Here is a 17,566-nt window from a genome sequence, read left to right as displayed (position 1 = left end):
AAATTTCTTTATTACAGTTTTATAAAAAAAGAATAGTTTTTATTTTCTCACTTGATTTTATTGGGCCTTCAAAGGCCCTAATGAGAAAAAGGGTGTCCTGTGCTGTGGTAACAAAGTTCTAGAGCCCCTGAGCCTCACTCAAAGAACACATAGTCTACTTAGTCCTCCTGCCTCTCTTCACTGCTGAAGGTGAATAGAAAATTCAAAAGGAACCACAGATTTTCAAGGAACTTTTTTTACTCAGAATTTTTTATAAACATTTGAAATGTGTTCATTACCAGTTGATCTGTACTGTAATATCAGGTAGGCCAAGATTAACTTAAAATGTTTTTAAGAAAGTATGACTATGAGGCACACGTTTTAGTGTAGAGCAATATCAAAAAATATATAATAAACATCTTTCTTTTCCTACTAAAAATTAAGTAAGTCACTATATACAAGATTGGTCTCAGCTCTAAAATTCTCAAGCTTCTGCTTTCTGTTAGATTGTTCATATTATATATAATTCATGTTAGCCTCATTTTACACAGAACATTTTATATTCAGTGTACAACTGTGCCTAATGGCTTAAATCCTTTGGAAAACCAAAATGCAGCTGCTTGTTGTGGCTTGAGGTACACCGGAGGTTAAAAAATGCAAGGTAAGAAATCCCACAGTAACCACATGCTCTAAAGTTTATTATTAGAAACTTGTTCTATGTGACATTGGAAAGCAGGCATGTGATAGAGGGAGGCATTTGCGGGGCTCAGTGAAAGCAAGCAATCTGTCTGGTTCCTATAACAGTAATGGATACAATTCAAATAACTAAGTTACTAACAGGAAACTTATAGGTTACATCTTATACAAATTATTGAAATTTATTAAGTTCATGCAATTTTTAGGCAAACATCTATAGTTTCTATGGAACACATAATGCTTGACAGCACAGATCACTTGACCATAAACATACTAGGTATAATTTATAGTAAAATAATAATAGAATTTTTTCTAAATTTTGTTCCAGAGGATTATTCTAGAATATCAAATTAGTAATAAAAATAATCTGTCTACAAATTTATATACAAGCACTGTAAAATTTTAGTGTGCATTCTAACACCAAATGGGAGTTGACAGGGAAAAAAGTAGATTAATAATAAACATGACCAGATTTTAAAACAGCACACCCACAAAATTTATTTCATGACAAAGTGTATAAGAACAGCAAGTCCCAGACAGATATCCCTGTTTGAAAGCCTCTGAGAGAGCTGACTGTTAGAAGCACCGACCGAGTTAGCACCTATCCCAGGGAGGCAAGAAGCCCGAAAGCTGCAAATCCTGGTTAAGAGGCTGCCAACAGCCTCTTAGAAACCAAGCTCCAAAGAATCTCAGATTGTAAGGGTTAGAGGTCAGCCCTTAATCTTTCTTATTGTTCTCTTCACTCCAAAAGCTGATCTTAAATCAACTTTTAAGATGGAGATAATATCATTCAACAGAAAGATCACTATCCCTAAAACTGAATAGCTTCATTAGCTAAAGTCAACATACACATTAGTGGGTTGTATGATAGTAAAACCCTCAAGCATAGAAACCATTAACATACCATAAACCCTCAAAAAGTCAGAATTTGTGATTTGTACTGAAGTTTATATTTACTTAGAAAACCCTTATTTCATAAACAATTAAGTTCAATTGTATGAATAAGATTATAATGTGGATACATTAAAACACTTAGGAGAATAAATTTCTCAAGCACTTCAGAGATACCTATTTGCACACAGAGTAGAAAATAAATGTTTGCAGAATAAATGAATGAATGAATATAGATAATTAATGTACCAATTACAAATCAGTAATGTTTATTGTAACAGGTAACAAAATCCTCTAAGAGATGACAGGATGAGTTATGAAAGAATGAATGAAGTATGTTAAATTTACCTCATTTCCAATTGTTATAGAAAAGTAATTTTTAATCTATGTTTTATGTTTCAAATTTTTCAAAATATCTCTCTGGGCTTTTAATGGTTCTTATATGGCCTTCCTTCTACAGCATCAAGCATAATGTTACCAATGATGAGGAACTAATAATATTTTCTGACCGATGACTCTACTGTGTTACTCATAAGAAAGATGAAAGTCTATCATGGAACTTAGAAAAGTACAAATTTAAGCAAATACTTTCATAATGTCTTATAACTGCAACAGCTTAGCTTCTCTAATAAAGAACAGTGTGGAGAAAACACACACACACAAATCTTCAAATATACCCTTCCTTACGTGATGCCAGAAAATAAAAGTAAGTCAGGCATGTTCCTTTCCAAATTTAAAATATATATATAAATTTTAAAAATAAAAAACTTTCATATGTCAAAGACCTTCACCATATACTGACCAGAGAAAATACTACAGTGACACATCGGTCAATGGAGTAAGCCATCAGAATCCTCTCCCCAGCAAACACGCACCCTGGGACTGCAGGGTGCCCCAGGTATATAACCTATGACAGAAGTCTTTTGGGCATACATTTACCTTCTGGGAAATTGTGTCAGAAAACATAAGTTGCTTACGATCTTTAAGGCTCATGTGTAGAACTCTGAGATACATGCTATTTGCATTGACCACTTTAGAAATCTGAACTCTTTGAGAATCTATGGTTCAAAAGACATAGTCCATAATCTACTAGCTTGGAGATTCCTTCACTGTATACAACTCTACCTATTCTTGCCCTCAGTAACTCATTCCCAGTTTGTTCTTGTGGATCACCATAAATCTTATTCATGGCCTCTGAATTTGACCCAATTGAAAAACCCAATTTAAACAAGAACCACAGTGCCACTACCTTATCTGAATAACATCATTCCAAATTGTAAGGCTATCAAAATGTCAAGTGAAAAAACACCCTTCAAAGTTACATGAAAAAGCTAAATCAGAGAAGAGAGCAGGAAGAAACAAGGCACCTCCTTTAATGTAATCAGTGCATTAAGACCTGCATCTTAGATATATATTTGCACACACTAGTAATAAGTAAAAGAGTTGATCAAGGAAACTTTCCCCTTGCTTAGGTAGCTGGCCAGGTGAATTTAACCAAGAAACATCTCATCAGCCTGCCAAGAATGGTGTCTCAGGTGAGGTAGTCAGTTAAAACAATTGGATATTGTTTTGAATTACAATGCTTTCTATCTATATCCAACTGCAATCTGCAAAGTTAATTTCTGCATCCCTCTACACTCTGCATGTTAGCGTGTATATCCTGTACATCTCTAAGCCCCCACCAAAATGTTAGTAAAATGAAAAAAACACTTATCTACAGGAAACTTATGTGGGTTATTATAACAATACAGAGCACATTTAATTAATCGCACTTCCTTTGATATAAATGACCATCTATGGTCACAGAGAGAACAGTAAGTTAAATGAATACCATTAACATAGCAATCAGAACAACTCTAAAATTATTTTTGTACAAGAAGTTTTAATGATTTAAAGAAAAATATTTTAGAAAAGTCAGGCAAAATATATTCAATACTGATTTCATCCAAAGGTCTGAGAATTTAAAACTCTGTTTCTCCTAATATATGGTTACCCTTCATACTGTATTTAAGGTTCAAAATGTAAAATATTTTAAATCTCACTGCAAAATTAAATAATCAGAAAACAATTTACTTACTTCTGGATACTCTCACAAGCTCTGATACATTGAAGACTCCAGATTTTACAAAACTATCTTCAAGGTATCCTGAAAATAAACACCAAGGGGGAAAAGATCAACATAAGCAGGAAGTAAATAATGATTAAACACTAGAATTTGTTCAAGTGTTTTTAAACCAAAGGTTAGAACAAAAAAAAAGTAAGCTTACAACAAAAACAAGTAAAACTCTTGTGAATGCAAACTGGGTCTGTCTAAATTAAAGTAAAAAGTTTAGATGTTAAATAATCTTCTAAAACAATGTTTTAAAACCTTCTAAAGGTACAGGGCAATCGGTATGATTATTTTTGCTACAGCCCACCCCTAGAGAAGGAAAGTTCATAAATGCAGTTCAGCTTGGTAGCAGCTGGTAGACTAAAGTCCAACCATTTGAAAAAAAATGAGAGAGAAAGAGAGAGAGAGGAAAACCACAACCACAATTAGCACCTTGTTGGAATTACTTCAAAGATCTCTTGAAACCACTGTTCTTTCACAAATCCTTCCCTGATTAAAGAAAAGTGAGCTGCTGTTACCAGCACCCCCACCCTTGTTCCAGGGTCATGAATCACACAAAAGCATAACTTGTACACATTCTTTGCATCAACCTATTTTCCTGTAATATACCTCACACAATTGCCTTGCTTTCTCACTCTTGCTACTACTCCCCTGGACTTCCTTCATTTCAAGAACTGACACTTTTTCTAGCACACAGCAATGATTCCAGACCTCCAAGAAATGCCATGCGACCCTTCCATGACTTTCACATACAGGGACCACTGTGGCTGTAGCCAACAAACAGTTCAGGCACCTGAGTAAATCAGACCTGTGTGGTAGCTGGTCTAGCTGTAAGCCAGAACTAGAGCTGGAGGCTCCCACAAACACCCGTCATGTTCCAAGTTTCTCATTTAAGTGAAGGAGGTGTAATGAGGGTGAGGAGGAAGAGAACACCTTAGGAACAAGGAATATGGTTACTTACTGCTATCCTAAGGAGAGATTTAAAAGGGTCTGAAAATCCTCAGAATTAAAATACTTCCAAGAAACAGCTCTAGATTCCAGGAACTGGCAATATGATTGGATTCTACTTAAAGATTCAAGGCGGACCAAGGGATGAGATTCATTGCAGGGGTCTGAGGCATTCACTGGTGGTTTAGCAATATGAAGCACTCAAGTCAAAGAGCTGGGATTTGCTACCCAGCCACCAAGTACCAGTGTGGAATCTTAAACATGTTATTAGACTCTTTGGGCCTCAGAGCCCCTCATTTATAAATTAGACATAATAAAATCACCTACACCACTGAGTTGTAATAAATAATAAGTGAGATAAAAATATAAAGCCCACAGAGGCCCTGATCACGTGTTACCACTAAGTGCAAACGGGCAGCAGGAGCCAACAATTGCCCACACACTGAATTATACACCCTGGGTTCTAGGCATGCTCGAATCATTTGTAAATCTGCATTTAAAAATTTTACCAGAACCAAAGTTATCACACCGTTTTTTAACCATACACAGCGTGAAAAGACAGAAAATCATTTAATTGTAATATACAAGAGGGGACCCAAAAAACCCAAAATTTATTTATAAAAAATTGTGTATTTATTCTTACATGTTTAAACTTCAGTCCCTTCAATGTACTGTCCATCTGAGGCAATACACTTATCAAGATGTTTTTGCACTGCTCAAAACAGTTTTTGAATTCATCAATTTTGATGCCTTTTAGTGCTTCTGTCGTTTTTGTTGTTGTTGTTTCACCTCTTCCACATTGGCAAAACATTTCCCTTTAGGACTTTTTTCATCCAGGGAAACAAACAAAAAAATAGTTGCTTGGGGTAAAATAGCGTGAATAGAGAGGGTGGGGCATGGGGATCATGCCATTTTTGGTCAAAAACTGTTGAACACTCAGGTGGTGTGGGCAGGTGTGCTTGTAAATCCCCCATCATGAAATGGGCAAACTCACTGAGAGTCTTCAAAAAAATTCAGTGAAGGCCAACACTGCCTCTCACAACACCACTAGCTGGTACACTGATACCAATCGGTTCTTAGACACTCACCTAATGGGAGAAGCCTGTACTATAAGGGGCCTACCCTCCAGAAGACAACTGCAGTTTTTTTTGGTGGGGGGGGGGTCCATCCTCGTATGCTTTCCTCTTGTGGACTGAGGAGTCATCTGTGTCTGAACACTGTTTTATACCCACACATCTACCTTCTTTAGAAAAAAAATGAAAGAAAGAGAGAGAAGAAATTATGAGAACCCACCTGGTGATAAAACTTAGGCCTCATATTAAGTCATTACTGCGAAAAAATACATAATTTTAAGAGGATGATAACCAAATGTCCCCATTTGATGTAATTCTATTTTGAGAAACTCCTACATGTTGAGCAATTAATTTTTCACCAGGTTGAATTCATTTCAGTGATTATTGAGCAACTTGAAGTCAGCTAACAGGGTATTAAAAGACATGAAAACAAAAAAAACACATTGATTCCCTTTGTAAGGCTAGTGATAAAGATATTTCTAATTTTCTGAACCACCATCGTTTTCTACAAGGATTTTTGTTGCTTTAAAGTATACATTATACTTTCATATATGGTAAACACAAAGTTTACATATGGTAAATATACTAAATTTGGGCTTATTTACATATCATATTAGACCTCATTTATCATGACCACAGCTCACGTACTTAACCCATCAGACAAGGTTACTCGTCCTCACCTGTACTCTGTACATGCCTGCCCTCCTCTCTTTCTCAGGCAGCTCCCTTCTGGTCAGAAGGCCCTCTTTCTGCACACTCAACTCTCAGTCTTCAGTGTCCAGTTCAACCGTCCACTCCACAGTCTGCACCTCCACTCCCAACCCCTGTGCCAGCTATAACCAATTTATTTCATCTATATTCACATAGTACATAATTTGTACTTACTTTACATCACTTTGGACATTCAAGTTTTCCAAGATAACTGTTTTCAAGTCTTGTATTTCTTACTAGATTATCAGCTCCTTTATTTGAAGGAGTGGCTCAATTCTTGTTCATCTCTGTATCTCCCAAACAACTAACTCAGCATCTCTACATATATAACTACTAACTAAATGCTTACAGAACAAAATTTTAAAATACAATTTACTGACACAATCACAAAGGAGCATATTAGCAATTTTATAACAGTGGAGACTTAGATGGCTCAAGGTTGAAGCATATCTATATTGAGCCTTGTTATACTCCAGAACTCATTTGCTGGAGGTTTTGTTTAGGCTTTTGGGTAGAATGGAAAAGAGCAGTGATTACATTCAGGTTGTATCTCTAACTTTTTTGTGTACTAATGTGTAACTTTAGGCATTTAGTACAAAATATATACCAAGGAACTAGAAGTGTTTAAAGAGTAAGAGTTCAAAAACATCTATAAAAATTGATGAATGAACAAATAAATGGTGAACATTTCATTGTATTTATATAAATTACATCTTGTCAAATACATAATAACATTTCAATATGTATGTATCATCTGAAGCTTATTTCCTTATTTCTCCAATGAGCAGTTCGGGCTCCATTTGCTTCTCAGTCATGCCCATTATGATGGAGTGGGCTGTTACCTGTTAGGGGCCTCATAACAGAATAGTGCTATCTCAAGCTAATCCTACTAGTGGGAAAGACAGTAAGGCAGTCACACACAGGCAGATACAATGACTATTCCATAGAAAAGGGAAGACAATTCCAAATGGAGCAGGGTATTTCTCCCTACCTGACCTCCAGCTCCCCAAGTTCTAAGGAATTTGAATCTACAAGAAAAACTGAGAGTTATTTTACTAAAACTATGAAAGGTATTAAAAATATGTCAGAGCTGGTTTGGCATCCACTAGACAAAAATGCGACCTGATAGTTCCCACTGAGCTCTGCTCCTGCATGGAGCATAGTGAGACTCCCAAGGATGAGTGGTAATGCCTACTGACAATGACCTTATAAGAGTGGGGGCGTTGTGGGAATCAGACAACTGGGCTTGGGAGAAGTGCCTGAAGCAGGGGGCTGCCACCTTTCATGCATGTGTGTATGTAGCACAGGCTTTACAATGGATAAGCATTACCCAAGATGAAGCAGAGTAAAGAAAAGAAATAGTGAATGACACAACACCTGGGTAGTTATTGAAGGTAATAGTGCTTGCTCACATGATACAAAAAAATAATACATAAGGATTCTGGCAAAACTGGGGGTGGGTGGGTCATGCAGGGGGTCAGGAGCCCTGTGATAATATAAAGAGTGAGACTCAGCAAAGTGCAGTTATTGTTGTAGCCTCCAAGCTGTGGGGGCCTTCCAGAAACATGACTTTCGTGTTACATAGACCCCTGTGAATCTAAATAGCTGATACAAAGGCCAAAGATCTTAAAGCAATTTGGAGACATTCATGAAGTAAATACCCTTTGTCTACCAAAGGAAATAAGAGCATCTTTGAGGCGGAGCAGCTGTTTAATGGTTACAGAGCAATATTACACAGCAGCTTAAGCCAGGAAGCCAAGAGCAACTCGGCATTTATGTGATGTTGTATTTACACCACATGTATGCTTTTTAAAAAGCAAAATTGAGTAGGAAATAAAGACCTCTGCAAACTGAAAACTCTCAAAGGCAATATCAAACTATATTATTTTACTTCTTTTTTCATTTTTCTTTAACAAAAGCAACAATAAATCACTACTCAGAAGTTAATATAGTGTTTAACCTCTTTAAAAACAATAACAGAAGGACACAATGGCATATCTAACTGTTAATATCTCAAATTATAATCAGCACCATTTGAATGTTAAACAACATTTACATAGAAAATCCAAAGGAAGACTGATAACACTCATTTTTATAGTCTACTGTGTTCTAGTCTTGAAATTAAAAATAAATAAGCCACAGAAAGCAGTTATTAAATTCATGAAAGCTGTCTTCAAGTATTTGAAGGACTGGGAATGTAGATGGTGGATTAGATTTATTTTGCATAGTTCCAGGAACTGTTTTTTTGGCCCAATAAGCAGATTTGTCATCCAATAAGAAAAGTCCCAGAAATGAATGGAAAACCTTACAAAGGTAATAATAACCAATGTATGCCAAGCTAATGTGCTAAGATCTTCAAAAGCATTAATTCATGTAATGCTCACAATTAACCTACAAGCTGTCATGTTACCATTTTACAGATGACAAAACCTGTGTCTACAGTGGGGATTTTCCAGCTATAAAGACCTCCATTAGATTGAACAATTATCACTTAGTAGGAAATTGTATGAAAGCATCTCCAAAGCTCATTGTAACCTTCAGATTCCACTTTTTTACATGACTGTTTCCTGTTACTTTCCTTGCATTGCTTTAGAGAAAGAACAGGACACTATATATCTCACAGGCATTTTCTAGCCCGACAATTCCAATTGTTTTTTTTTTTTTGGTAGTGATGTTGTAAGACATAGCTCTGTCTTCTGTTTCTCAACTGCTCTGAACCGTCCATTATAAATGATGACGTTGTGACTGGGAAACAGACACACTAATCATTGTAAAGATAACGATTCTCTGCACACAAGCTGAACCTCAGCCCATAACAAAGATTAACATTCTAGTGTTGACTTAGAATTAGGTATCCTTCAATATGAAATGTAAATCACTGGTGGAGATATAAGTAATCTGCTAGAGAGTCAGAAATTTTCTGACTCTAACACACAGTACTATATTAACATATTATCTGTGTTTCTTAGTATTTTTTACCAATCATTACATTTATTCATATATATTTGTATGTTTGTATGTGTGTATTTTTTTAAAATTGATATCAAATTTAAATAAATTTGTATCCTGCTTGTTACTAACTAATATTATCTATTTCCCTTTAAGCAGTTTATCAAAAGCATGATTTTAATGCTTATATAAATTTACATTGCATGGATGCATCATACTTTATTTGACCATTCTCTTATGGTTTGGCATTTTAGGTTATTCCCATTTTTAAAAAATATTATAAACAGCACTACCATTAACATCCTCACACACAAATCTTTGTCAGCAGTTCTCTTGATTTCCTTCAGCTGGAGTTCCCAAAAGTGGAATTACAGGGTCAAAGGACATACACTCTTTTAAAGCTCTTGGTAAAAACTGTCGAGCTGATTTTGATAAAGGTTTCTGCCTGGTACTATTCCCTCTGACAGATCGTGTGTGTGTCCATGTCACTACCCCGCTGCCAGAACTACATGTCACTCATGCTAGTAGTGATTTGTTTTTAACTGTGACAAGTTGATGGAGAAAATACATCATTAATGTACTAATTTTCATTTATTTAATTTTAACACAGTTGAATATTTTTCAGATACATATGCATTATTCATTTGAATGTAACATTCAAAAATAGGCAAAACAGGAATTGTGCTAGCAGGGATATTTTATTCCTAACATTGATGAGATTATTTCTAGAGGTTCACAGTCAATGATAATATTGGCTATTATTTGATGATTAATATTTTCCTTCATCATTTGATATATTTACTTATTCCTACTTTTCTCAGGTTTAAATATATTTTCTGATCAGAATGATTATTGAATGTTATTAAATGTTTTTTGGGAGGGCGTTAGTAGAAATTACCCATTTTCTTCCTCACAGCATTTATTGTCATTATATATTACAGAATTCTCAGATTAACTTATCTTTGCTTGTCTGTGGAAGGTAACTCTTCTAATTTATTGTTGAATTGGTTTGCTAACAGTTTCTTTCAACTTCTCTATATGTAGTTAAGATATTTTTTAGGAATTTTTCTATTTCATCTATCAAGTTTTCATACCAGAATTATATACATGTTTCATAAAATGGTTTGGATAAGTCATTAAATTTTGTGGAAAAAAAAACATTAAAGGTTCTTGAAAGTGTGGGGGAAAAAAATCACTGGTAAAATCATCTTCCCAGAATTTGTTTCAGAGAAGAGTCTTAGACAACTTTGAGTTTTTCTTGAAATTTATTCTGGTTTTCTGGTCTTGTGACAATTGTATTATATATTTTCCAAGAATGTCATCAACTCTTTTCAAACTTTTTAGTTTATAAGCATAATATGTTATGGTTTGCTAAGTTGGCTATATTATAGTAAATATACAATTATATAATATTATCATTAATATATTATGTTAAATTATACTAAAAAAAATCAGCTCTATCATTTACTATGTAAACCTATGGCAAGTTAGGCAACTTTTCTACACCTCACATTTTTCTTCTCTAAAATACAGATGATAATCAAAATACCTATAAGTCAATATGAAAACTGTATATTGTTTTCAAATAATGATAAAGAGAGACATTTCAAGACAGGGAAAGGGAAGGTAGAACTTCCAAATTAACAGAGAAAACCATTAAAACAAAATGAATAGAAACCTAATCAAGAGAGCCAAAATAAGGACATTAGATGTAAAAATAAATAATTAATATAAAGGAAGATAGAAAGAATAAAGTCAAGTATATCAATCATCACAACAAATATAAGTGGAATGAATAATTCCATAAAGAGAGCACTAGATCAACTCAAACAAATAAAATGCAACTATTTTCAAGGATCACAAGATAAAAAAATAACAAGAATAAAATGTAGAAAACAAAATGGTAGAAAAAGAGAAGTCAGGCAAATTCAAATGAAAACAATGTCAACTAGCAAAGGTTAAGATGGAATTTAAGATGAATTACAATGAACAGGAGAAAGAACATTATGAATAGATAAAGGCACAATTAATGAAGAAAATAAATCACCAACCCCACAGGCACCAAACAATACTGTGAAAAAGTACATAAAACAAAACCTATTAAAATACAAGAAACTTGAAAATATACAAATATATATAGAGAATTTTGAATACATCTCTTGTATAACAGAACACAACTATCAGATAAAGACTAAGTTTATATCATTGAAATACAAACTACACTTTGTTATATCTATGAAAATTGTACAAAAACTGACCATGTCTTTGACTGAAAAGTAAACTTTAACAAATTATTCAAAGTAGAGACTTCCATGTTGTATGGTCTCATCTTGGGAAAATAAAACTAGAAGTAAAAATAAAGTTATCAAATTTTCTGAACTATCTGAAAATTAAGAAAATAAACCATGAATCAAACAAAAAATTTAAAGAAAAATTATAATCAAGAAAACAAAAAAAGAAAAAAACTAAAGAAATGTTTATAAGATAAAAGAAAGCATGGAAAAATAACCCCCAAAAAGTTAAATAGGGAATTAAATATAAAAGCTAAAATTAGTAAAACTGAAAAAAGGGGAGTATTTAAAACAATAAATAAAAAGAAAGATGATTCCCTGAAAAGATCAGCAAAACAGAAAAATCATGAACTAAATTCATTAAAAGAATTATTAGAAAATAATGCATTAACCTTCGTGACCATAACTTTAAAAACTTAAATGGGTAATTACTTACTAAAACAAAATTGAGAAAAGTGAAAATATGAATACACCAACAACCTTAGTGCAGTGATTCCCAAATATTTGCTGGGCATTGGGACCACCTAAGGTTGGGAGAAATAATTTATTCCTGGCTTCCTCCCTCAGCTATTCTGACTTAATTATTATAGATGTAACCTAGGGATGAGGATGTTCTAAAAGTTCCCCAGGTGATTCCAATGTGCAGCAAAGGCGGGAACTACTGCACTAGCATTTTCCTATTCAAAACATGATCCCAGAACCAACAGCTTTGGGATCGATCACCTGGAAGTTTGTTAGGTTGTGTAGAAAACAAGGTTCCACCCCAGACTCTGAGAATCAAAATCTCCAGCTTAAGAAATCCACAGGGGATTCATATGCACTTTAAAATTTGAAAAGCCTAAACAGAATTTTAAAAGTGATTTAAAAACACCTTTTAAGAAGGCAGCAGAAATAAATGGGTACACAGCTGAATTTTATCTATCCTTTACCAAATCTTTAAATTCCAATGCTATTTACACTCCTGCAGGCCTTAGAAAATGATGACAAGTCTCCTTAAGAAAACACTCTCCTGAGCCTTTATTAGGCCAGCAAAAATTAAATAACTAAACTTGCAACATCTTTCATCAAAACAAAGCAACTAAACAAAAATTCAAAGACCAACAGCATATACAAATGCAATTTAAAGAATCCTAAATAAGATTAAAAATATCCAATTCATATATTCCAACTGACTATAGCAATGTTATCTAAAGAACAATACATTATTATCATTAGGGTTTATTCCATGAAGTATAGTTCATTATCAGAAAATCTATCATTGTGAGACACACACCCATGTACGCAACCATATCAATTGATACTGAAATATACTCTACACCAAGAAGAGAAACAGGCTTCCCTAATAACAAATCTAAGCAAAAATATATATAAAAGCAAACAATAAAAAGTCTTTAGCAAAACTAAACAACAAAGTTTTCTATACAGGAGAAACAAGTCTGCCATTCCCAGTTACCCACTTCCTTCAACCTTCTTTGCTTTTTAGTTCTTAAAAATGCAATCTGTAACTAAACCAGTCACAAAAAAGACAAGTACTCTGTGACTCCATTTAGATGAAGTATCTAGAATATTCAAATTCATAGAACAAAGTAGAGTAGTGATTGCCAGAGGTTCGGGGGTGGGGGGGTGGGGAGTCGTTACTTAATAGGCACAGAGTTTCCGTTTTACAGGAAGAAAAGTTAAGGAGATTGGTTGCACAATAATGTGAATAAACAATGTCACTAAACTGTATATTTAAAAATGATCAAAATGGTAACTTTTATGTTACGTGTATTTTGCTACAATTTTTTTTAAATGTGATCTGGAATTTGGGACCCAGACAATTGTTCTTGTCCAGAAAGTACCCGGCCATGTGCTATGCAAAATAGAGGCATTTATTGAAGATACAAGATACCAGAAACGTTGTACATAGGATAATGATGCTTCAGGCTCCTTCAAAGCAGGCACCTTGGGACCTCACACAATTATCCCAACATTATTAGTAACTGTAGCACAAAGTTCCTCCTGCTCTGGTAGCAGAAGCCACAGAACAAAGTTTGCTGTAACGTATTTCATGCCAAGATCCTGCATCAAAATCTCAGACATAGTAGTTTTTGGAATCCCCAGATCAGCTCTAGGCCTCATACTGTCAGTCACCGATCTTTGTTGATTGTTGATTGCAGCCCGTACAGGTTCAACATTCTCAGGTGTTCTGTTTGTTCCAGGCCTTCCAGAATGTGGATTGCTTCCAACAGATTCTCAACCATCTTTGATGCATTTGTGCCACACTTTTATTTGTGCTGCTCTCACTGCATCATCCCAGAAAGCCTTCTGAATCATCTGAATAGTTTCCACGGAGGATTGTCCTAGCTTAATGCAAAATTTGATGCAGATTCATTGCTCTACATGCTCAGTCATTTTGAATGTGACAGCCACACAGTAGACATGTTCACTCAATGGCATCTACTGCCCCCTCTGACTAGTACAGTGAAGTAAGTCATCTTTGTTCATGCATGCATTTTCAAGTCCACTCTTCTGGACTGGCAGGTTACATCAAGGTTACACAAACCATTCTTTTTACATTAACAATGGCTGGACTTTTTCCGACTGACCATATAATATGTGTGCATATATATGTATGTTGCTCTGGATCTTTTTCTTTTACACTTGTGAGAATTTAATGAATTCCCCTTTGTGTGGCTTCAAGCTACCAGCACACAAGCCCAACCAATACCCCTTTTTTTTTTTTCCCCAACCTATACTCTTAATCTTCTCCTCAGCTCTTCTGCTAAAGAATTTGGCCTTCACAATGACAGGCTGCTTTGGGAGCATTCCCTTCCCTAGAACTTTGTAGTATAGTAGCCCAATCCCACCACATCAATGATGGGATTGGCTGCAGGCTTATTTTTGGCAGCATTTACCAGTATCTGCTCACTGACCAAGGTCCACAGTTTACCGAGGTTGACAGTTGGGGCAGAAGCTCTGGATCCTCTTTAAGTACTCATGCCTCATACCAACTTTCCCAAAGTAACCTGAGTGATATTTGTCGGAGCTGATCCTGTGATGATGCAAGCCACTAGCATTGCCTCAGCCTCCTGGGTGTTTCCTGTGCTTGCTGATGTGGCCGAGCCATGGCTCACATGGGCTGGAAGCTTCCGGGTCTTCCTCAGTCTGGATGGCATGTTGGTGGCCGAGATGTAAGAGGGAAACCTCCATGAAGTCCCACGAGGTATGGGACCTGTTGCTCTGGATCTTGATGAAGTTAAGTGCCCATTCTTTCATTTTTCGGTATCTGCTCACCCAGGGCATACTGTTGCTTGTTGTTGCTTCTTTTTACTTAGAGGATATTCTAACCAGATGTAGAGTTTGGCCTCAGAAAAGTCTAAGGCAGTCCCCTGGCTACTATAAGTAAAGATCTCAATACAGGTTGAGATTGAGGGCTCTAGAACTGACACAGTTGGATCTGAATTAAGTAATAATAAAAATAACGATAATAATCTTGATAACAATAATAGTGGGTATCACTTACTGAGTGTTTATTATATGACAGGCTCTGTGCTAAGCACTCTAATCTCTACCTCAGTTCAATTTCCAGATTCGCTCCTTTTTTATTAATGACTTTGAATAAACACTGAAACTCTCTAAATCCCCAATTCCTATAATAACAATACTGAAACCATAGATTTTGTGTGAGGATTAAATGAGAAAGTCATATAGCATGGTCAGGGTTCAATACAAACTCATTGATAAAGGCAATAGCTATAATACAAATAATAGTGTTAGTCAAAGTTAATAAGCACAGCTTTCAACCAATTCCAATGGCAGCTGGTCCTTCAGTGAACAAGCCTCTATGATAAAGAGGTGGGCTCTTCTCACCCCACCAATTAGATTTGTAAGATCATACCAGACAGTATATGGGAACTCTCAATTTCCATTAGTGAGACAGATGGAAAGACAGATAAGACCAAGTTCATGAAAAGGCCTTGTTTGTGGTGATAAGGAGTTAGGCTCTAGCCCAGAGTGGAGCAGTTTGGATTCATATTAGGAAATAAAATCAGACAGTAAGATATCTTCCCATACTCTTCCTCCTCACTCCCTCTCTCTCCTCCATTTCCTAACCCTGCTATTCTCTGGGTTTACAGCCTTTTGAATTGATACTTTAAAAAATCTCTAAAACTAGGGAATGTTAGTGGGATAGAATAAAACTTAAATGTCTACAATTTCTCAGGGAACCAACACTTTAATTTTTTTATGTGATAACAGATAGGAAAACCACCACTTTTAAAATTCAATCTAATTATACTGGTCATATAGTTATGGGGTAAGCCTCCAGGATTTTACCAAGTGGTTATCCTTCAGTCTCAGTTTTAGTGTGCTTAGAAAAAGTTTCTAAGCTTTTACATACCCTCATGGAAATTTTACTAAAGGGATGAGAGAATGTGAATTGGAAGCTAAGCCAGAGATGTGAACTTTATATTAAATAGCTAATGAAAGTTATTTTACTATATGCCTAAAAAGACCTGCCTTTAAATTTTACCATTCTCATCTGCTAGAATCAAAATTCTAGCAGGCTTATGTGTGTGTCTGTGTGTGTGAGACATAAAATTTGATAACCAGTTCCTATTTCTATGAAAATACAAAAGACATAAAACTAATTTTTCAAAACTTGTTGTAAAGACTTACAAAGTTACAGAAATCAAAGACATTTTGGTATTGGCAAAAGATAGACATATACAGATCAGTGAGGTGGACCAGAAATACACATATAAATATACGGTTATTGATATTTGCTAAGAGTAGGTATAAGCAACTCAATGAAAAAAAAAGTCTTTTAAACAAATTGTGCTGGATTAATTGGATATCCACAATAAAAAAATAGGACATTTACCCCTACCTCACACCTTGTGTGGTGTATATTCCTGTAACGGATCAGTACTATGCCACAAAAAGGAGTAAACTATTGACACATGCAACCACATGGACAAAACTCAAAGCCAAGCCAAACAAAAAAGAACACATGCTATATGATACCATCTACGTAGAATTCTAGAAATGTAAACTAACTTATAGTGACAGAAAGGAGATCAGAAGTCATCTGAGGATGAACATAGAGAAAGGGGTAGATTCCAAAGCAGTCAGAAATGTTCATCTTGATTGTGGCGATGGTTTTACAGTTATAGACATATGAGAAACTTGGCTTATTTTATATATGTGCCCCTTTCCTTCCCTCTCCTTCCCTTCCATGTATATAAATACCATGGAGAGATAGGCAATTTATTTTATGTAAATTATACCCCAATAAGTAAAAACAAAAAACAAAAAAAAACACCTCTTTGAGCAAGTGATGTTTAACTACTGGTCTCCAAATTTTCAGAGAGTGATAATATTTCCACATGACAAAAAAAAAATCACAAATGAATCCCAAATATCCTATAATCAGGAAAACCTTTTAAAGATATTAACTACCATCAGTCACATAATTTTTGCAACTTCTAGCAAGCCACCTTACCCATTTCCTCACTGATGATCACGTACACCCCAGCAACAGTACAGTATACACACTGAACCAAAGCACAAAAACAGGAAATCAGCCTTCTCCCATTCATCACTTCGGGAGAAGAGAAACTTGCCCCTTTCAAGACTAGTATTTTGAATCAGTAATTACATTAGAGCAGTACAACTCTCAGTCTGACACATTCCTACAAAATTCATCAGACCATGCAGGCTACACAAGGCTTAAAGCTTAGAACATCTCCAAATAGCTCTGTCTGGGGTGCAGTGTACCTATAGAGAAGAAGAGGCACCCTGTAACTGTCTTTATAAACACCCACTTTTCCTGGTGTAGGTCAGGTCCAGAGATAGGGATGGTTTCCTTACTATAGTACAGGTTACAATTTATTTAGCCTGTTACTGGTCTAAGGTTCCATTGTATACATTGAACA

At 35.2% G+C, this 17,566-nt stretch overlaps 1 protein-coding gene across 8 annotated transcripts in view; it reads right to left on the bottom strand.

The window, feature by feature from the left end:
- The window catches only part of NFIB (nuclear factor I B), a 234,490-nt gene that overhangs the window by 67,258 nt on the left and 149,666 nt on the right, over positions 1-17,566 (bottom strand). For all 8 annotated transcript variants that reach the window (XM_028526353.2, XM_028526360.2, XM_036021590.1 and 5 more), the window contains exon 4: positions 3,644-3,712. In XM_028526353.2, the coding sequence (XP_028382154.1) occupies positions 3,644-3,712 (69 nt within the window). The remainder of the gene's footprint in view (positions 1-3,643; positions 3,713-17,566) is intronic.

Source organism: Phyllostomus discolor, chromosome 3 (genome assembly GCF_004126475.2).
Source record: "Phyllostomus discolor isolate MPI-MPIP mPhyDis1 chromosome 3, mPhyDis1.pri.v3, whole genome shotgun sequence".
Lineage (NCBI taxonomy): Eukaryota > Metazoa > Chordata > Mammalia > Chiroptera > Phyllostomidae > Phyllostomus > Phyllostomus discolor.
Note: the sequence above shows the minus strand (reverse complement) of the source record. Positions and strands in the feature narration are given on the sequence as shown.